This window comes from Culex quinquefasciatus, chromosome 3 (genome assembly GCF_015732765.1).
Source record: "Culex quinquefasciatus strain JHB chromosome 3, VPISU_Cqui_1.0_pri_paternal, whole genome shotgun sequence".
Taxonomy (NCBI): domain Eukaryota; kingdom Metazoa; phylum Arthropoda; class Insecta; order Diptera; family Culicidae; genus Culex; species Culex quinquefasciatus.
The window spans coordinates 48,595,968-48,618,591 of record NC_051863.1 but is presented as its reverse complement, the minus strand read 5'-3'; the positions used below and the strand labels follow the sequence as shown (position 1 = coordinate 48,618,591).

The 22,624-nt window shown below is 35.1% G+C and overlaps 2 protein-coding genes across 2 annotated transcripts; both read right to left on the bottom strand.

The window, feature by feature from the left end:
- Positions 1-2,691: 2,691 nt before the first annotated feature.
- LOC6036926 lies at positions 2,692-6,602 on the bottom strand. The gene is made up of 2 exons (XM_001846846.2): positions 5,522-6,602; positions 2,692-2,879 (listed from the first exon to the last, which is right to left on the bottom strand). The coding sequence occupies exons 1-2, from the start codon at positions 6,528-6,530 to the stop codon at positions 2,716-2,718; spliced, it is 1,173 nt and encodes a 390-aa protein (XP_001846898.2). The 5' UTR covers positions 6,531-6,602; the 3' UTR covers positions 2,692-2,715.
- A 514-nt stretch (positions 6,603-7,116) lies between these two features.
- LOC6036927 lies at positions 7,117-21,319 on the bottom strand. Its single transcript, XM_038260779.1, has 3 exons — positions 21,167-21,319; positions 20,739-21,005; positions 7,117-8,633 (listed from the first exon to the last, which is right to left on the bottom strand). Exons 1-3 carry the CDS (start codon positions 21,317-21,319, stop codon positions 7,167-7,169), a joined length of 1,887 nt encoding a protein of 628 aa, XP_038116707.1. The 3' UTR covers positions 7,117-7,166.
- Positions 21,320-22,624: the final 1,305 nt, after the last annotated feature.

Below are 22,624 nucleotides of genomic sequence, written 5' to 3'. Positions count from 1 at the left end.
AAAGACGAGGCTAGAAATTGTTAAATTTGGTTTCTAAAATAATCAAAGTTATAAACCTTTTTTTGCTGGAAATTGAGCAAATAATCCAAAAAAAATCACAAATTGACCTTTCTATACAGCAATTCCTCACAAAAACAGTATGATTCGAAAAAAAATCTCCCGTCGAGCTCAATTTCTGGGGATTCCTTGGCGGAAATTAAAAATTATTGTTTGGTCATTAGGTGAGCCTATGACTGAAAATATTTTTATCAAATTCCTCGAATAATTTTACGTAATATATGTAAAAATTGTGAAGTTTTATCAACAGGATTTGGAGAAATGATTTTTTGTAAATAAAGCTGGGTTTTTCGAAGCGCAGCGCGCAAAAAAACGGGAAAATGGCGGAAACGGGGAAAAAAAAAACTTTTTTCATTCAAACTGCGATAAATTCAAAATTTAAGCGATGACCTATAAATGTACCAAAAGTTGCGTCTTTAAATTACGAAAATTATTTTAAAAAAATACTATTTGCTTATATCCTTTCTTGATGCATTATTTGTGCCAACAGACATTTTCAGTCCTGAAAACAAAACCAAACATAATATTTTCAAAAAATATATCGAGAAAATATATCTGTTTGTGCTAAATCAAGAATATATTTTGAGATTTGGTGATTGTTTCATTAGCCAAATGGTTCTTTTTAGGAATTTTTTTCCACTCAATACAAAATCTTGAAATTTCAGGGTTTTTTTTAAAGGTCCTACACTGGGTGCTGAATAGTGGTTCGCAAAACGGTCTCAATTTTAAACTGTCAAAGTGGAACCAATTAACTGTTCGCCAAAAGTAGAGAGTATTGTTATCGATCATTACAAATTGTTTTTTTTTTTACAAAAATAAAAAAAAATGTTGCTTTTGGAACTTGCAGTTGAAGTCAAGAAATCTTAAGAAAGTTCACGGCGAGATCGTCATTTTTGATAATTATGAATGGAAGTTGTTTATGAAGTCGATGCGGTTGTATCTATCCAGAAGCTGTCTTTATTGTTTGATTTCGTTTGAAAACCTACTGGTTTAGTGAAAATGTTCTCTGTTTGTTGGATTAGCTTCGTTAGAATTAGCGGTGTTTATTCGCTGGACCAGGAAGAGCTGCAGGATTCAAAAATCAGCCAGGGAATTTATCTGCGACATCGCAAAATAATACTCTCCGCAGCCCAGTTAAAAAGCAGACAAACGTCAAAAAACCAATACAAATCGAAATGGCCGAGGGGTTAATGGAGGCAAATATCATGTTCAATAAATAACTTTTTTTTACTTTTTATTTAATTTTAAGTCACAATTAGTGAAAAAGTAAGCATTGTAAATAAATATGAGTAACTTTTATTTTTGTATCTCTTCAGAAAAAATATTCTGTATCGGTGGTCCCCTCGTAATTTTTCATTCAGCCCAGTTAGCGAGCAGAATTCGGTTCTCTGCCCAGTTACCGAAAACGCACGACCTTTGGATTACTAGCCTAACTACGACTCTACCGAAACAAGTTTATACCTATTTCCACCCAACTTTCTTTTTCTCACTATTAAAACAAAAAATCTTTTGGAAAACTTCCTTCTATAAATTCAATATTCATCACTTGATTTCAGTTGAAAACGCTTTATAGAAGCTGTCACTGAAAATCAAATTGCTGATATGCCAACATAAGGTCCTATCCTTGTCACCTTTGTTTACGGGCTAAATAAAACAACAACACTTTTTTTATTTCGATTTTATTGTCCTTGAAATCAAACATAACAGTACGGACAGTAAGGTGGGTGCACTACGCACTGACCATTGTGCAGATGACTACCTGGAGGACACATGACAACAGGTTGAGAGTAAGGACAAGCCTCGTACGGCATGTAATCACAGGCCGTCATTACCAGCTGACGTTTCGGGCGACTTTCAACAGTGTCATCCACCTCGCTGGAAAAAAGAATCTCAGCAAGACTCTTTTTATAGTTTTGCGACGGCACAGGATTTGCTGTTGAAACCACCAGCAGCAAGCCAAATAGAAATAGAAGAGTTGTCGGTTTCATCTGTGGAAAAGCGATTAAATTACATTACATCGGGACCATCCATAAACCACGTGGACACAAGGTGGACAAGGGGAGGGGGGAGGATTCAGCGATTGTCAAAAAAGTGTCCACGTGGTTTATGGATGGTCCCATCCTTACTATCTATAATGCATCTAGTTTCACTTACCTTTGAATTATAAATTTTATGATCAATTTAAGACAAATGGAAGACAAAATCCTACTCGTTGAAGCTACAAAAATAAACTGAAAAGTAGAACCGTTTCATGTTCACCTTAAATAATCACCGAATATCACAACAGTATTACCTCCTCTGACCAAGCAGTTCCAAGAACTTCGGTATCATTTCAGAGTCAACACAGCGAAAAAAGCTTTAATGATTTTTAAATATTAAGACATTGAAAAAATATGTTATTGCAATTTTGTTTCTTTTTCTTTACTTTTTTTTAGTCAAGTTAATAAACAAAATGTTTGAATCAAGTATTATTATTTTATTCAATCGGGTTTGAAACTGTACTTATGTATTTATATCTATATTTAAAATAATATCATGCAGTCAGAAATAACAGAGCTTAAAAAAAGAAAAATAACGTACATAAAAGGACTTTTTATTAAAAATCGTGATTTGTTATTTAGGAACACATTGAACAACTCTCATTACACTGTCTAAAGTTCATTCATCCGCTCCAGTCTGCGCCCCGCACAATTCGTCGCTGTTATCGCCGCAAAATTCGTCCTGATTCAAAAAGTTACAGCCAGGGCCGCCTTGGTGGGCACAATCGTACGTGTAACATTTGTAGTGACAACGATACTTTCCAAACAGGCAGCCGGAACAATCTGTAAAACAATAATGTGACAGATTAACCCTATCTTTTGCTGATATTTTGTCAAAATACAATTGGGTTCTAAAATTAAACCTAAATTTGTAATATTATTGTTCACAACCATAATGATTATTTTCCTGAGTACAATGACCCTTTGTACAATCGCAAAGGATTTATAATGGATTTTCAAATCAATTTAAACAAATTTAGTTCGCGGCCCTTCTTAATAGAAAATGTCCTACTTGACAGCTCGCTCCCCCGAGCAGGGGTAAATAACACGGGAATACCAAATTTTGGTAATACTTGGGCAAATAACAGCGACCAAAATGTGCTCTTGGTTGCCCAGTAATAGATGGTAAAATACCATGAAATCATACCAACGTCTTGTAAGTAGAAGGGCACAACAATACCAAACCATATTATTCCAAAGGTAAAATAATTACACAAAATAAAACCATTTCAATACCAAATTGAGGTCTTCTGGATATTTGAACATTGCTTGAATATCAAAACTTGGTATTGCCATGGTTTTATTTTTAGGTATTCCTGCACCCTTGGAAAATCATATTTTGGTATTCCTGTGGTCTCCCACATACATGATTTTGGTATGATTTCATGGTATTTTACCATCTATTACTAGGCAACCAAGGGCACATTTTGGTCGCTGGTATTTGCACAAGTAATACCAAAATTTGGTTTTTTCATGCCATTTTTAAGGGCAGCAGTTGCAGTTAGTGAAAAAACGGAAATGATCCATATGCAACAGCCACATCTATTCACCTGATGATTCCATGTTGTTCTTAGTGAAATTCTTCACCACATCGAATACATTTGTCATTGATGAACGGCTTGTGCTTGAAGTTCTTGAAGCTTTTTGAAAATAACAAGATTGAAAAAAATGTGTTATTGAAATGAAATTGGATTGAAATTCACCAAAATTCTAAAATTTCAACGGTTTTAAAAATTTGTTTAGTGGGTATATAAAAAAAAAATGAAAATCAGCTTTAACATTGTTGGGTGGTTTCAAGTCATTTTAGCGCAAAATTAATTATCTTGTCAAAATTGGTAAAAGTTTTCCCATAGTTTCAGAGGAATTTGATAAAACACTTTAATACCAAAATATGGTATCCGGACTTAGAAAAGTTTGACAATTTCATGTTATTTCTTCAGAGGGTATATCAAAATTGTTTAAAATCAAGTTTGAAATTTTCGATTTTTAATGAAAGCATTCGCTTTGAGATTTCATTTTAGCGCAAAATTATTTATTGTGTGTGTGTGTGTGCAACCAACCAAACGGGACCACGCGGTCGCTTCTTACAAATTGAGTTGTTTCCATGTATTTTTAGATCTTCATTCTATACATGCAAATAACTCGCATAGGCATTTGGAAGGTGTTAGCTCTGCCGAGCATCGGTGACCCATTTCTACGCTGGCTAGCCGAGCGCGAGGTCCCTCAGCTTTTTATCGACAAGCCCCGCCCCGAAGAACGTTTGCACCAATCGGGTTCAAACGTTATTTAGAACTTCCGAACCCTTGTCAAATGGACAAGGACCCAGCGCGTATATAGTTTGATAGTAACAGTATTCCTAATTCCAGGCATCGCTCACCAAGCCGTGATGGCCTAGTGGTTAGCATTTTTGCCTACCAATCCAAAGGACGGGGGATCGAACCCCGACTCGGGTGACTTTGATTTTTCGTTCATGTTCAGAGTTTCAAGATTAATATTTCCTATAATTTCTCGTTGGGAGCAGATGGGAATCGAACCCAGGACCATTCGCTTAGAAAGCGAACACCGTAACCAGTCAGCCACGGCCGCTCCCCCATTTTAGCGCAAAATTATTTATTTTGTCAAAATTGGTCAAAATTTTCCCATAGTTCAAGAGGAATTTGATAAAACACTTTAATACCAAATTATGGTATTCTGGCTTAGAAAATATTCCACAATTTCAAGTTATTTCTTCAGGGGGTATATCAAAAATGTTTAAAATCAAGTTTGAAATTTCCCGTTTTCTATAAAAACATTCGCTTTGAGATGTCATTTTAGCGCAAAATCATTTATATTGTCAAAATTGATCATAATTTTCCCATAGTTTCAAAAGAATTTGAAAAAATACTGTAATACCAAAAGAATACCAAAATGTGGAGTCGGACCATTGACAAATTCTGCAATTTTGCAATATCAAAACAATACATTAAATTGGCATGATACCAAATTTGATCTTGATTTTTAATGGGCCCAGGAATACCAAAATTTGGTATTGATAACAGAGAAAGGTATTATTACACATCTCCTTGTTATTTACCCATGCTCGGGCCAAGGGGACCATTGTTGATCCAACGAACAAATGTTGTCTTGTCTTTTTTTTGCGTTAAAATGAAAAAAAAAAGTGATCAACAAAGGATTTTAATCGTGTTTTTTACCGTTGTACATAAAAATTGACATAAGCGCAACCCATTGGCAACAATTTTAAAGTCCTGCCAAGAGAAAATTCTAAACATTTGAAATCTCCCCATTAATTCAAATAATTGATCACGCCTAATGTGTGGCATATTTAAGCTTCAGTGGTTGAACTGTGACCAGTTGAACTCTTCTAAGACTCTCGCCTATCCGCCTGTACCTTGCACTGTACTACAACATTACTCCGATGTACTCACCAATCGGCGGACAGACGCCCCAGCGACACACGCCGTACCGCAGCGCCGTCTCGTAACTGGGCGGCATGATCAGCACGGAGTTGTTGTACAGCGGCCGCCTTGGTCGCAAATAAACCACCTCAGCCGTGCAGAAGCGCCCACAGCGGTAGTGCTTCCGGTGGAAGCAAACCCACTCGTCGTGTTCCTGCTTGCGGCAGATTCGCGGCGACACGATGATGCAGCACCGATTTTCCGGCCGTTCCACCACTTCGGGTTCGAGAATTTCGACTTCTTCGTCCGTTGGTGGGGTTGGCTTGCTTGGTGGCAGCTTTGGTTGATCCTCGTAAACCGTCGTTTCGTTGTTTCTTATCACCACAGCCTTGACCGCTCCGTTCTTCCGGGAGTGCGTAATGTGGATGAACACGTTGTTTACGTTGTGCGTGCTAACGTTGGTCGGCGAGCTGACGGTGTTCACGTTGTTCACTACGTGGTCTATCGGGTTGGGCCGTGGTCGGAGGGGTCTGCGAGTTGGCACGATTTCGATGTCGGACGCGGTAGATTCCTCTTCGATGCTGCCCTCGGGAAGTGGTGGAACCGGAATGTCCACCTTCAGGGGTTCCACTATCTCAAGCCGGGTTAGCGGTGGAATGTGAGAGTAGCAGAAGCCGTTGCGGTACAGCGTACCCGCTGGGCACTGTGGACTAGGTATGACGCAGAATCCAGCCTGCAGTACGTAACCCGGAGGACACGAGCTTCCGCAGAGCGTTCCAGTGCAAACCGCGGGAGCACAACCCGATCCAGGCGGACAGTAGTTGTACGATGATCGTGGTAGAACATCTGGTCCACGTTCAACGGGTTTGATCGACAGGTAGCATCTTCCTTGGAACTCACTGTAGCCAGGTTTGCAAACACACGCTCCCGACTCGTCACGTGTTCCGTTGAGGCAAAGATCATCGACGCTGTTGTCCGCAGTCGTCGTGACGGCAAGAATGCAACCCAGTGCAACGCAGGTTATGAGTGAAAGCTGCATTTTTTGTTGACGGCAACTCCGACGATCGTCGGCAAACAACTGATGATCGCGAATCGGGAGCACGATCGTGCCGAAAAAATGTGGGGCTTGACAGAGGAAGTTGCCATCGTTAACGCGCTCTTATCGCCATATTGAGTAATAACAAGTGGACGAGTTTAGATGGGGCTTGCTCTTATCAAATCCGAACGCTGTACTTGTTCGTTTTATTGATCTGCTCAAAGTTCCGAATACAGTGAAGAATTTACGATGACTTTTTAAGCTCAAGGACAAGCGGTTATTGTGAAAAATTAAAAGTTTCAAAATTAGTCGGTTTTTTATCTCCTTTATTGTTAACTAAAGGTCTTATTCACGATTAGCAGCTCAGGTTCCAACGGCAGTTCAGAACAACAAATATAGTAGACATACACACACATCGCATCATAGACTTGAATAAAAGACAGCTCACGAGCAGTTTAAATTGAACTAGATTTGTGAATCACTCATCGATCGCTATGCTCCGCAAACTTCGAAGATAGCAATTCGGTAATCGGTTCAAAGTCACTCAAAAACAAAAATTAAAAAATCCGGCAGTGTTTTGATTAATCAGGCAGAGCTGCCGTCCATCAAAGGGGTGATTCACAACTGAGCACACGCTCACTACAGGTCAAAATCGTAATCTTCTTCGTCGTCTACGACGAACGCGACGTTTTCCGAACCGAAGCCGGACGCCGGTTCCCGTTCGTCCACCTCTGGCCGCTGCTGTCGCTGTTTGACCGTGTAGGGTGACCGCCGGTTTGCTGGAGGATACTGCATCGGTTTGTAGTACGGATAGTTGGACGGTGCTGCCGCGTACTGGTTGTCCACGCCGCTGGTGCAGTTCTGCACGGAGATGGTGTTGTCCTCTGACACGACGGTACACTTGTGCACGGGAACGCCCCAGTCCGTATCGGTTCCGTTGGAGAGTTGCAGATCTTCCTCGTAGTAACCGGTGTTGGAGGGGTCCATCATGGGATCGTACTGGGACGCCTGTGGTCCCCACGCCGGATCGATCATCTGGTGTCCGAAGCATCCGTAACCGCAATCGCCGTAAGTCGGGGGACACGATCCGGTGAGGTAGCACGGAGGTTCGTGGTAATAGAAGGGTTGCAAAACCGGACCTCGACGGTACAGCGGACCTTGATCGATCGCATCGTCGTAACAACCTTGGCATTGGGCTGGCACTGGACCGTTGAATGCATCGTATCCGTACCCGTAGTGATCGTAGCATCCATCGCAGATGACTTCCATGTTAGCCGGCTTGCCACAGGCGATGAACGGCCACTGATCGACGTAGACGCAGGTGGGCTTCTCCGGTTGCGGCACGTACGCGAGCTTTTCCTTGCAGTTTCCATTGCGATCGCAACGCTTTCTCCGCTGCACGTGAACGATCTTGGACGTGCACTGCGGTCCACAGGTTCGAAACTTTTTGTGCTGACACTTGAATCCTTGCGTCGATGCGTGACAGGTCTTTGGTCGAACAGCCGTGCAGCACTTCTCTGCTTCTTCTCCGGACGCTGGCTGATCATCGCCGACTCCGGTAATGTTCGAGTAGATGTGGATGTTGTTCACGTTGGTCGTGTTGACGTGCGTCGGGACGTTTACCACGTTCGTGTTGTTGACCACGTTGGTCAGTCGGATCACGGTCGTTACGTTCGTCGGTACGTGGTACTCGTACTCTTCGTCCTCGTCGTCTCCTTGAATAATTACCTTCCGATTGAGAGACTTCAACTCAATGCTGGGCGGATCCAGGTCCGGAATATCGTTGGTTTCAATCGGATCAACTGTTTTAACAGATTCCAATGCAGGAATAACCTGAACGGAAGGTAACACCACAACTGCCTCATCGGCTTGAGCCGCTTCTACCAGCGTGGGACCTTCCTGGAGCTTCGCCAGCTGTTCGCACAGTGACTGTCGCTTCTGGCGAACCGTTTTCGATTCTTCTATGCACTGTCGATACCTTTCGTAGTGCGTTTCGTTGCATACCAGACCTTCCGAAAAGTTCTCGCACGGATTTGGAGCCGAGTAGACACCAACAAGCAGTGCTGCCAGCACCGAACAGACGCCGATGCAGCTTAGCGCCTTCATCTGAAAGAGGAGATTCATAGCAAACAATGTTAGACATTGTAACAATTTTTTAACTGCAAACACAATTTGGCAAATATTGGTGGTGCGTGGCTTAGCACTTAATGTCCGAACTGATAACGATCGCCCAAGCGGAATTCAAAGCTGATATCTCAGTGGAGCAGCTGTCAACGTGCGACAGCTCGGGACTCACGTGGAAGCTTGCTTTCTGATTGATTGGTCAACTTTTCGGAATGCAAACTGTCGAATTTGAACAGTTTGACGGCAATCTCTACGACATTTGGGTGTCAAATATGTCCCCCGGGTATCAAAATAATTTCCAGATAAGCCATCCGCCGGGCCATGAGCAATGAACTTTTATTGGGGATGCCGAATGCAAAAATGGCGGATTTTTATACGAGGTACGATAACAAGCTCCGCTCGATATCTAATCACCTGGGTCACAATATGGTGCAGCAAGTCTAGGTTAGTCAATTAACAAATTCTTGTGAAAAATGGGAAATGGCCGCAATGAATTCTTCAATTAAAATTTACTCACTATCACAGATAAGACCTAACATGTTTTCAATATCGCTATATCAACTTTGAAGCTAATTCAATTTGAAGATAAGGATTATCCTGACCTTAAAATTACACTTCCGACAATATGTTTCAAATTGAGCTCGAAAAAGATAGGCAACCTTTATTTTTAACGTGTTGAAGCACAATTTTGAAATAGCATTTGTACGTTGTTTTATACGGAATATCCTCCTATTTCAACAACATGTCTATATTTGGATCATCCGAATTTCAAGTAAACTTGAAAGCGTTTGCAGCCGATCCATAGTGAAAAATTGCAAATAATGTTGAACAAGGTTATTTAGCTTGTGTTCGCAAAATGTTTTTTTTTTTTTATAAAACGACTTTTAAAACGACAAAGTCCGTATCATATTCACCTTTTTTATGCGCCTAGTTGAGAACCGTTTCGTGATTATTATTATTTTATTTTTTCATTCACCGTCTTAAACTCCTTTCCCAAGCAAATGTCTAGTAAACTGACGCGGTCGGAGGAAAAATTCGTACTAAGTTCACCACCTCAGGCGACGCATTCTGCGAACCGCACCGAATTCCATTCACACCTTCCAGATATTAGCAATCTGGTGGTGCGTTATCAGTTGTTATCAATAGTGTGTCTGTGTGTCGAACGTGACTGGATAGGGTGGTGGAGAGTGAAAAGGTCAAACATGTTTCTAAAAGTTTTTTTTAAATATATTTTTTGACTTAGACAGCAAAAGAATATTTCGTGTTGTTTCGTCGGAATTTTATATTCTTGTGAATACACTCAATCCCCGGTGACTGGTAACTTTTTTGTTTGACACTTTTTAGTTTATACCCCGTTGGTTTGACAAAGTCAAACTAAAAAGTGACAAACTGTCACTTTCTACACGGGACTCACACTTACTATAGCTATCAAACCAAACATTGGGTAGTAAGTGTGAGCTCTGTGTAAAGAGAGTGTCAAACTAAACAATGACCCCCTTCGTTTGACAACAGTTGGTGTCAAACCATAATTAATAGTCCATGGCCAAACCATCGTGGTTTCAGTGTGTAATATCTCAACGCAGAAAAATATATTTCAAATTGTTTTCAGTTGTTAAGACCTTCATTTCCATAATAAAAAAAATTACATTTTTAATTTCAAATCTATTGCAAGCCTAATGTTCAAACATTTTCAGCGAAAAAAATTTCAAAAAAAAACCCGATTTAATATCACCAGAGGTGAAATAGAGCCTTTCTCACAAAATGATGAAACTCCGAGAAATATATTGGTGCAATTAATTTTTCAGAAACATAATGATACCATCCAGTGAGAATTTTACCTAAAGCTTCGAATCTTTTTAGGCTAAACCTCAAATGCCATTTTTTTAATTTCAGAAGTACATTATTTGTCGCAAGACATTTAAATTTAATTAAGAAAAACATATTGGATTGACATTATTAGAAAAAAAAATAAAGGGTACTCAGTCTATAATGTTAGTCTATGATTAACTTAAAAAAATATGTATCGCTATTGCACTTTGTCGATCAATTATGAGAAGCCAGAAAGAACACTTTCACGCGCAGCGTAAAACGCGCAAGCGTAAAAGAGCTGGCGTTGAAGCTTCGACTTGACGACTTGTCGAGCGAGAACGAGCCGGGACTTCGAATTTGATGTTCAGTATATGATTTTGCATAAATCCAAAAAAATAATAGGAAAAAATATGGTAAAAATAAGACGAAAAACACTAAAATCGCTATATCTCTGGAAATACATTTTGGAAAAGCTTCAAATTTTGGGCCCAAACAGTTTATGGCGCATGTTTTCGAATGGCTTTTTGTTTGAAACTGAATTCTTAAAATTTGGTAGTGTTATTTGTAAAATCAAAACGGGACTGGCAACACCAGCCAGCAACAGTCAAGTGTTCGGAGCTCTTCAAACTTTTCGATTTTTTCGCCGTAATTTACCGTGATTACCCGCGAGTTTGCTGCTCCAGCATGCCAAGGGCCGGCCGTGGCCGTGGCAGTTCGAGTGCGGCCTCGAAAAACCCGCGAAGCTCATCTACCGGCAGAGTGCAGAAAGGTAAACACACCAACGCCGCATCGACCGCCATCGCGCACGGGAGCGTGCCCAGTGACGTCACCGATCCATCGTTTTTACACGTGTCATACCGTCCACGTGAGTCCCCTGTACGGACGAGACAATCGACCCGGGCATCCGGAAGCACTTCCGGCCAGCAGCAGCAGCAGCAGCCGTACACAAGCACCACGACAACAACCACTTCCAACGTTCCCACCAGCAACGAATTTGAGATGCTGAGTGGAGAAGAAAACAACACCGCCAGTGACAGCAGCAGTACTGGCGACGACGATGACGATGTTGAACTTGCGCGCAAGCAAGAAAAGAAGAAAAAATGTAACTCTCCGAAGGAACGACGTCCACCTCCAATTTTTATTTTGGATACGCTGGCAGACGATGTTGACGAGTTGCTTGAGGGCCTCCAATATTGTCTGAAAATAGGTAAAACGTCAGTGCAAGTTATTACACATAACAAACTGAATTTCAACATGGTGGTGAAGAAGTTGAAGTTGCGAAACTTCAAGTTTTTTACATTTGACCCTGCAGAGAAGGTCCCAGTGAAGATCGTCCTTCAGGGATATCCGGACCGCCCGATCTCCGACCTGGAAGAACACCTATCGGGCATCAAGGTTAAGCCTCGAGAGATTAAGGTGCTATCAAAGACGATAACGGTGACAGGTACGTACACATTGTACCTCATGTACTTCGATCGTGAGTCCGTCAAAATCCAGGACCTTCGGCGGATCAAAGCACTGGACGGATTCTTTGTGACGTGGCGATTCTACATGAAGAATCCCGCCGACGCAGCCCAATGCCACCGCTGTCAAAAGTTCGGACACGGTTCAAGAAACTGCAATCTTCCGCCCCGGTGCGTAAAGTGCGGTGAGACCCACTTCACCGAAAGGTGCAATCTTCCGCGGAAAGACCAGCTGGGGAAAACGCCCAGCAGCACAAAGCGCGCGTCAAGTGCGCGAACTGTGGTGGAAACCACACGGCGAATTTCCGTGGCTGTGCCGCGCGGAAAAAGTACCTCGAGGAGCAGGACAAGAAGAAGAAAGCGCCAGCGTCCCGCCAACCTCCGAAGACTTTGAGCTCGAACGCTGCAGCAGCTGGCGGCGGAGCGGTTCCATCGACCAAACCAGCGTTCCCTCCCGGTTGGGGAGGTTCGTACGCTAGAGTAGCCGCTTCTGGCGTCGGTACTCCCCCGGGACAAGCTGATGTTACTGGTGATGATCTCTTCACGCTTCCTGAGTTTTTCGCCCTTGCTGGAGAGATGCTCACGCGCTTTCGTGCCTGCCGAAACAAGGCAGAACAATTCCAAGCTCTTAGTGAGCTGATGATGAAGTATATCTACAACGGATAAGCTGCCTAGTGCAGCGCAGTTTTTTCGACGTCAACAGACAAAACAAATTGTGATCTAGTTTTAAGCTTTTCTATTTCTATCCTTTTCCTTAGCAAATTTCGAAGGTTTTTTTTTTTTTAAATAATTTTTCCTTCTCTTGGCAAATCCATTGTTAGAATATCCAATTACATCAAAATGAACTATAGTACAAATCATAGTTGAAAGGTACTCCAAAACTCTATTAGGTTATAAAATTACGATATTGTGAATTGATTATTTACTAATAAAAACTAATTGAATTGAATTGAATTTGTAAAATAGTCCAAAAAATACCTCCAAAAATGGCTTTGACCACATTTACTGGTCGAAAATTGTGAATCGAAAAATAAAATGTTCGTCTCCGACCCCACGGCTACAGATCTGACTTATAAAAATTGTGGGTTTTACGAGCGGTTTTCCAGTGATGGAAGACACAAATTTTTAAGAGCGGATACAGACATCGGCCATGTATTTCAGAAAAAGAGCTCTCAAAAATCAGACTTTGAGTTCTGGGTTTCGGGCCAAAATTCAATCGAAAGAGCGCATCTAAACCTTCAATTTAGTAATAGGATTTTTTCCTGGGAAGAATCCTCGCCGTGCACGATGTTTTTAAGATTTCCGAAAAAAGCGTTTTTCCAAAAGCAAACCTTAAACCTTTCTTTTGTAAGAAAGGCAAAACATCATTACAGTTATTTTTTTCATAGAATTATTTTTAATTAGGTCCTTTTCAGTACTGGAACTTGGTTAGGACAGAGTCAGTTTTTGTAATTACATTTTTCTTCAAGCTTACAGTAATTATAGAGGATCAAAAAAATCAAATTATTCGCTCTACAGCATTGCCTTGGCGTTCTCGATTGCGAGATTCCTACTCGAAACTAGGTGTCCGAAGGCTTGATTGTTGAGGCAATTGCAAACCTCTTTTTACACCTTAGCATCCATCCACCCCGGGATTCGAACTGACGACATTTGGATTGTTAGTCCAAATGCCTACCAGCGACTCCACCGAGGCAGGACCCAGGGAGACGACTCCTACACCTGGACTGAGCTAACGACCTAACCTTTAAGTTAGTCCGGGGTCAACATTTCGATGCCTCTGTGCTCTGATGTACTAACTTACTTTTGGGCCAAAATGAGTTAATGATGACATCTTTTAGCTAATTAAATTCCCTACAAAACGCTTCTAACAGATCTGAAAAATTCGTTTCCTACGCGGTGATATCGCCTTGCAACCATTTGTACTAACTGACATTTTTGAACGCATCATGGATGTGCTCTCTTATTTTTCATCATCCCACATAGAAAAATGGGCGGAAAACGGCCAAAAAGCGGGGACGTTTTGCCAGAAAGCGGGCCCGATTTTCAGCACGCTTTTTCCCCTCGTTGTGGCCTTTTTCGTGCCAGAATGCAACATTTAGGCGGGCGTTACGTATTTTGGCCGATGTGTTACGCCCGTCTGTGGCACGCTTTTGGGCACATTTTGTCCACGATAACGGGCTAAAAAACGGGAGCGGAACGGGCCGCATTTTGGGGGGTGCTTCTTCTTCTTTTTTTCATTTCGGATTACAGGTTACGGAAATAAAAATTGGTTGACACACCAGATTTTCGTTTTATTGAAAAAAAATCTTATGAAATCAACGAAAACTTAATCTAATTGTACATGTTAAGATAAATATAAGTTTGGTTAGTATGATTACATGACTTTCAAGTGGTCTTATTGGTTCTGATGGCTAAATTTGTTGAAATTAGTGAGGTAAAGGTCTATTTAGTTGAACTTAGTTAACTTCAAATAAATTTAGATAAATTTAGTTAAAATTAGTTTAATAAAGTTAAATTTAGTTAAATTTTGAAGAACTTAGTAAAATTAAGTTGAAATTAGATAAATTAAGTTGAATTACGTTGAATTAAGTTAAATACAGATACATTAAGTAAAAAACAGTTAAATAAAGGTTAATTCAGTTAAATTTAGTTGAATTACGTTAATTAAGTTTAAATCATTTCAATTCAGATGAATTAAGTTGAAAAAAGATAAACTAAGTTAAGTTAAGTCCAATTTATAGAAATAAGTTAAATAAAGTTTTATTCATTAAAATAAGTCAAATTAGGTTAAGTAAAGACAAATTGAGTTGAATTGAGATTAATTAAGTTAACTAAAGATAAAATAAGTAAAATTAAGTTAAATAAAAGTTAATTAAGATAAATTTACGTAAACTAAGGTAAGTTAAGTTCAATTACGTTGAATTAAGTTAAATACAGATAAATTAAGTCAAATTTAGAGAAATAAGTTAATTAGCAAAATTAAGTTAAATTAAGTCAAAGTAAGTTAAGTAAAAAAAAAAAATTAAGGTAAATTGACTAAACTTAAATAAAATTAAATTAAATTAAGTAAAAATAAGTTAAATTGAGTTAACTAAAGATAAATTAAGTAAAATAAAGGTAAATTAAGTTAAATTAAGATAAATTTACATGAACTATGGTAAGTTTAGTTGAATTATGTTGAATTAAGTTAAATACAGATAAATTAAGTTAAAAACAGATACATTTAGTAAAAATAAGTTAAATAATGGTAAATTCAGTTAAATTAAATTGAATTACGTTAATTGAGTTAGAATCATTACAATTCAGATGAATTAAGTTGAAAAAAATAAACTAAGCATGAGCATGAGCATGAGAGAATTAAGTTGAAAAAAAAAAAAAAAAAAAAAACTAAGTTAAATTAAGTCCAATTAAGAGAAATAAGTAAAATAAAGTTAAATTCAGTAAAATTAATTTAGTTAAAGTAAGTTAAATTAAGTTAAATTAAGTTGAATAAAGTTAAATTAAGTTAAATTAAGTAAAAATAAGTTAAATTAAGGTAAATTCAGTTAAATTGAGTTAAATTAAGTAAAATTACGTGAAATAAAGGTAAATTAAGTTAAATTTACATAAACTATGGTAAATTAAGTTGAATTACGTTGAATTAAGTTGAATACAGATAAATTAAGTTGAAAACAGATACATTAAGTAAAACTAAGTTAAATAATGGTAAATTCAGTTAAATTAAATTGAATTACGGTAATTAAGTGAAAATCATTACAATTCAGATGAATTAAGTTGAAAAAAAAATAAACTAAGTTAAATTAAGTCCAATTAAGAAAAATAAGTTGAATATAGTTAAATTCAGTTAAATTAATTTAGTTAAAGTAAGTTAAATTATGTTAAATTACGTAAAATTAAGTTAAATTCAGTAAAAATCAGTAAAATTAAATTTAATTAAGTAAAATTAAGTTCAATTAAGTTAAATTAAGTAAAATTAAGTAAAATTAAGTAAAATTAAGTAAAATTAAGTAAAATTAAGTAAAATTAAGTTAAATTCAGTAAAATTGAATGAAATTAAGTTAAATTTAGTTAAATTAAGTCAAATTAAGGTAAATTAAGTTAAATTTAGTTAAATTTAGATAAATTAAGTTAAATTAAGTTAAATTAGGATAAATTAAGTGAAATAAAGACAAATTGAATTGAATTAAAATAAATTAAGTAAACTAAAGATAAATTTACCTAAACTAAGGTAAGTTAAGTTGAACTACTTTGAATTAAGTTAAATACAGATAAATTAAGTTAAATAATTCAACTTTATTAAACTTAATTTGATTTTGATTGTCAAAAATTTAACTAAATTGAACTGAATTAATCTTTATTTAACTTGATTTATTTTTATTAAACTAAATTTACCTTAGTTTAACTTACTTTATCTTAATTTAAATTATTTGAACCTAAAAAAAATTAACGCAATTCAACTCCCTTTAACTTATTTTAACTAAATGCAACTTAACTTTACAAAATTTTACTAAATTCAACTACATTCAATGTAAAAAGTTCAATTATGCTAAATTCATATATATTAATTTACATAAAGATAAAAAAGGTTTAGTAAAGATAAATAAAGTTAAATTGAGTTTAATTAAGTTGAATGAAGTTAAATTAAGCTAAAGTATTATAAATTAAGTTTGATAAAGTTTAAATAATTTAAATTAAGTTAACTCACGATAAATAAGGTTAAATTGAGATAAAATACGTTAAATTATTTTTTTTTTGTTAAATAGATTTAAATTTAGTAAAATTTAAATTGAGATCAATCAAGTTAACTAAAGATAAATTGTGAATTAAGGTAAATTAAGTAAATAAAGATAAATTAAGCAAAATTTAGTTCAGAGCAGATTTATTAAGTTAAATTCTGTTAAATTGAGTTGAATTAATTTAAATAAAGATTAATTGAGCTAAATTTAGCTACATAAGGGTTATTTCAGTTTAATAAAGCTAAATTAAGTTAAGTTAAGCTTAATTTAAATAACCTAAGTTAAATTAAGTTGTTGGAAGTTAAACTATGTTCAATGAAATTAGTTTATCTTAATTTCTATTTTAGCTAAACTTTATGTAATTCAACTCATTTTAACAAAATTCAACTTAATTTAACGTATTTTATCTAAATTTAAATTAATTTATCGTAAGTTAACATAATTTAAATTATTTAAATTTTATCAATTTTAATTCATTTTATTTAAGCTTAATTTAACTTTATTCAACATAATTAAACTCAAATTAGTTTATAGATCTTAATTAAACCTTATTAATCTTCATGTAAATTAATATATCTGAATTTAACATAATTTAACTTAATTTAACTTAATTTATCTTAATATTTGTCCTAATTTAACTTTTAACATTGAATGTTGTTGAATTTAGTTAATTTAGTAAAATTTTGTAAAGTTAAGTTGCATTTAGTTAAATTAAGTTAAATTGAGTTGAATTGCGTCAATTAGGTTCAAATAATTTAAATTAAGATAAAATAAATTAAAATGAGGTGAATTTAATTTTATAAAAATTAATCAAGTTAAATAAAAATAAATTCAGTTGAATTAAGTTAAATTTTTGTTTGTCTAAATCAAATTAAGTTTGAGAATGTTGAATTATTTAACTAAATTCACCTGTATTTAAATTAATTCAAAGTAGTTCAACTTAACTTACCTTAGTTTAGGTAAATTAATCTTTAGTTTACTTAATTTATCTTAATTCAACTCAATTTGTCTTTATTTAACTTATTTATCCTAATTTAACTTAATTTTAATAAATTTAACCTAAATTAACTTAATTTAACTTAATATAACTTAATTTAACTTAATATAACTTAATTTAATTTAATATAATTTAATTTAACTTATTTAACTTAACTAAACTTAATTTATCTTAAATTAACTCAATTTTACTTAATTTATCTTTGTTAATTGAATTTAATTTAACTTAATAATACTTAATTTAACTTGATTCAACTTACTTTGACTTAATTTGACTTAATTTAACTGAATTTAACATTTTTAACTTGTTTATCTAAATTTGACTTTCTATATCTGTATTTAACTTAATTTATCTAAAATTTAACCTAAATTAACTTAATTTAACTAAATTTAACTTAATTTAACTTAATATAACTTAATTTAACTTAGTTTAACTGAATTTATCTTAATTTACTTAATTTATCTTTAGTTAATTTAATTTATTTAACATAATCTAACTTATTTTTACTTAAATTAACTTAATTTGACTTAACTTAACATTATTTCACTTAATTTGACTTAATTCAACTTACTTTTGCTGAATTTATTTTAATTTAACTTAATTTAACTTAATATAACTTAATTTAACTTATTTAACTTAGTTAAACTGAATTTATCTTAGTTTACTTAATTTATCTTTAGTTAATTTAATTTATTTAACATAATCTAACTTATTTTTACTTAAATTAACTAAATTTGACTTAATTTAACTTAATTTAACATAATTTTACTTAATTTGACTTAATTCAACTTACTTTTACTGAATTTATTTTAATTTAACTTAATTTAACTTAATTAAACTAAATTCAACTAAATTTAACTAAATTTAACTAAATGTAACTAACTTTAACGAAATTTAACTAAATTTAACTTATTTCTCTAAATTTGACTTAATTTAACTAAGTTTTTCTTTTTTTTTAACTTAATTCATCTGAATTGTAATTATTTAACTTAATTAACGTTATTCAACAAAATTTAACTGCATTCACATTTATTTAACTTAATTTTACTGTATCTGTATTCAAATTAATTTATCTGTATTTAACTTAATTAAACGTAATTCAACTTAACTTACCTTAGTGTATGTAAATTTATCTTAGTTTATCATTATTTAACTTAATTTTACTCAATTTATCTTTAGTTAACTTAATTTAACTTAATTTGACTTAATTTAATGAATTTAACTTTATTTAACTTATTTCTATAAATTGGACTTAACTTAGTTTAGTTAACATAATTCAACTTAATTTAAATAAATATAATTCTATTTAAAAAAATAACTACATTCAACTAAACTCAATCAAACTTAAATAAACATAACTCAATTTAACTAAATATAACAAAATTTAACATAATATAACATAATAATACTAAACTAAATTACTAAAATTATGTTCAATCAATGTAAATTAAGTTAAATTAATTTAAATTTAGTTAAACTTAGTGAAGTTTTACTGATTTTTTTTGAATTTGGTTTATTTTTTTTAAATAGAAGTAAATTTAGTTAGTCAGTAAAATAAATTGAATAACGTTAATTAAGTTAAATTATTTTAATTAGGATAAATAAAGATAAATTCAAATAAACTAAATTAAATAAAGTTCAATTTGTTTCAATAAAAATAAATTAGGTAAAATAAATTTTCAAAAAATAAATTAAGTAATGTTAAATTAAGTTGAAATAAGTTCAATTAAGTTATGTTAAATTAAGTCAAATTAAGTTTAATTCATTTAAATTAAGTTAAATTAGGTAAAATAATTTGAATTAAGTTAAATAAAGAAAAATTGAGTTGAATTAAGGTAAATTAGGTTAACTAAAGAAAAAAAGTTTAATAATTATAAATTGAAATGAATTTAAAAAAAATACGGTAAAATAATTTAAATAAAGATAAATTAAGCAAAATTAAGTTCGGAATAGATAAATTTAGTTAAATTGAAAAAACCTAACTTTTAATAAATATAAATTAAGCTAAATTTAGCTTAATAAGGGTAATTTAAGTTAAATAAAAATAAATTGAGTTACATAAAGCTTAATTTAAATAACCTAAGTAAAATTTAGTAAGTTAAATTATGTTCAATTAACTAAGTTAATCTAAGTTTCTTTGTTTAGCTAAATTTTACGTAATTCAATTGAATTTAGTTGAATTTGGTTATTCAATTTTAAATTAAAATAGACAAAGTTAAATTAAGGTAAATTAGGTTCAATAAAGATAAATTAGGTAAAATAAATTTAAAAAATTTATTAAGTATAGTTAAATTTAGTCAAATAGAGTTCAGTTGAGTTAAATTACATTATATTTTGATAAACTAAGTTAAATTTTGATAAACTAAGTTATATTAAGTTAAATTAAGTTGAATTACATTGAATTAAGTTAAATAACGTTGAATTGCGTTGAATTCAGTTAAATTATGTTTAGTTAAGATTAAAGTGAAATTTTGATAAATTTTGTAGAATTAAGTTAAATTAAAATAAAATTAAGTTAAACTAGGTCAGATCTAGTTAAGCTTTATTGGATGTAGTAGATTTCAGTTAGTTTATGTTGAATTTAGTTAATTATGTTAAATTCAGTCAAATTTAGTTAAGTATAATAGAATATAAGTTAATTTGACTGAATTTACTTAATTTTTGATGAATTTAGTAAAATTAAGATAAATTTAATAAAGTTAAATTAGGTCAAATGCTGTTAAGTTTCATTGAATTTAGTTATTTTTGGTAAATTGTATTGAATTTAGTTAAATTTAGTAAAATAAGTTGTATTAAGTTATATTACATTCAATGAAGTAAAATTTAGTTAGGTTTTTATGAATTTAGTTTCAACAAGTCAAAATAAGTAAACATTAGTTTAAAATTTAAACTTAAGCTTAAATTAGATTCAATTTTTTTTAGTACAATTTAATTCAATTCCTATAAATATAGTTTTTAAATTTGTGAAATCTATTTTTGATAAATTACGCAACATTTAGTTGAATATAGTAAAATTTAGGTAAAATTGCATTTAGGCAATTTTGTAACTTTATGTCGTAAAAAAATAGCGAGAGAACGGAACACAGTGAAGAATCGAGTTGGACTGCTTGGTCGCGGTTGATCCGCCGGGGAACAATGAGTTGGCCACTGACTGCTGCGGTGACCACTGAATCAACTTCCGCTGGAAGATCTTGTTGCTTCGAGTCGGTTCGGTCTTCCGACGGCGAGGTTTCCGCAGGGATTCCTTCAGCGATTCCGTGGTAACCTTCGTCGTGCTGACCTCCGGGGTGGTCGCTTCCACGATAGTCTCCTCAAGTGCAAAAAAACCGGCCCCGGCTGCGTGACGTCCCTGAAGTTGCGAGAGATTGAATCTGCTGCAGCGAGTTGGACTGCTTGGTCGTAGTTGATCCGCCGGGGAACAATGAGTTGGCCACAGACTGCTGCGGTGACGACGAAGAGAATTGTTTCGCTCCGGCGACCGTTTCAATCAGCACCGATGTTGGGGCAGACGGACTGGACAAACTGCTGGACGGCCGGATTGGCGGCGGCCGGTTCGACTGCCTGCTCGTACAGCATCTTGCGCTGCAGCGAGTTGACCAGCTCGTCCACGGTTGATCCGTCGGGGAACATTGAGTTGGCCGAGGCGACGGCGCGGAGAATCATTCCGCTCTTGCAGCCTGGAAAAACTGCCTGCCGGATTGGCAGCGACCGGTTCGACGACCTGCAGCGCGTTCAGCATGATCCGGATTGTCGCCAATGTTGCCGGGAGTTGGGTCAGGCCACGATTGCCGTTTTGGTCGTCGGAGATGCTGTGCGCCGCTAGGAAGAGGTGGCGGAGGAGGAAGCTGCCAAGTCATCCCGGTGTTCCACAGGCTGGAAAAATCATCAAATCTGTTTTCGGGAAAAGAAGTTGATTATATGTTATGTGATTAATTAATAAGAAAACTTACCTTCAATTTCGCATGCTATTTGTTTAAATCGAAGAAAAAAGCGCTCCAGTCAATTAATTTTTCTAAACACGTTTGAAAAAAGCAAACAAAAATGTTTGACAGCTTGCGCGTTACGATAACTGAGGTAGTGTGCGTGCCGGCGGGCGCGAGTGATATTGTGTGAGTGTGCAACACAAAAATCGAAATTTTTAGGGTGGGTGTCTTGGCTTAAGAATCTTAACTGGCACTGGCGATGCCCGATAATTGCCCGCTCCCCCCCCAAAAGTTAGAGTGGGATGGCTTGACCTTTTGAAAACACGCAAATCCATAAAAATACGATTACACTATAATATTATGGTGAATTGCCAGGTGTCCTTACTAGTTTGAGCAATATTATGGAGCACTATTTTGGAAGGCAATTAGCACAAGTGTGCACATTTGGATACGTGAAGAAGTTGCAAGTTAGACGAAGTGTGTCAAATAATTATTTAGTGGCAGCGTTTTTTTAATTGGATGACCCCTAAGTGTGACATTGCCCAGACGGAAAAGGGGGGCGCCTGGCGGGCGTTTTGTCTTGGGCGCTGCACTTAGCTGCGCAAGACGTCTGGCAGATTTTCCCCCCGACTGGCCCAAGAATGTTGCCAGAATTCTGGCGAATATGCAACAAACCGGTCGTGCACGGTTCAACCGATTGAACCGATTGGTTTTTGTGCCAGACAGCTGTGAGTTATCCCGCCAGATTTTCGCCAGATTCGTCGGGCGTCACGCAAAACCTGGCTAAAAGAAATGTGCCAAGTGTGTCTGAACTGCACGACAAACGTCCGCCTGCGCCAGACACTCAAATTTACCAGATTTTTTCCCGACCGGGTGGTAGGTGGATGTTATTGTTACGTAGTTTTTGGATTGGACGACCCCCGCAGTTGTTCTAAGTGTGACAATGTCTTAAAAATGTTTTAAATTGGATATTTTTGTTAGGCTAAGTGTGAGATTAATTAGTGAATGTTATTGTTACATAGTTTTTTAATGGATGACCCCTGCA

Coding starts and splice junctions, on each gene's coding strand:
- LOC6036927 (XM_038260779.1), bottom strand. CDS start 21,319: ATGATTCTCCGCGCCGTCGCCTCGGCCAACTCAATGTTCCCCGACGGA. Junction 21,006..21,166: donor TCCAGCAGTTTGTCCAGTCC/GTCTGCCCCAAC, acceptor TCGCAACTTCAG/GGACGTCACGCAGCCGGGGC. Junction 8,634..20,738: donor CCAACTCGATTCTTCACTGT/GTTCCGTTCTCT, acceptor CTCCTCTTTCAG/ATGAAGGCGCTAAGCTGCAT.
- LOC6036926 (XM_001846846.2), bottom strand. CDS start 6,530: ATGCAGCTTTCACTCATAACCTGCGTTGCACTGGGTTGCATTCTTGCC. Junction 2,880..5,521: donor GGGCGTCTGTCCGCCGATTG/GTGAGTACATCG, acceptor ATTGTTTTACAG/ATTGTTCCGGCTGCCTGTTT.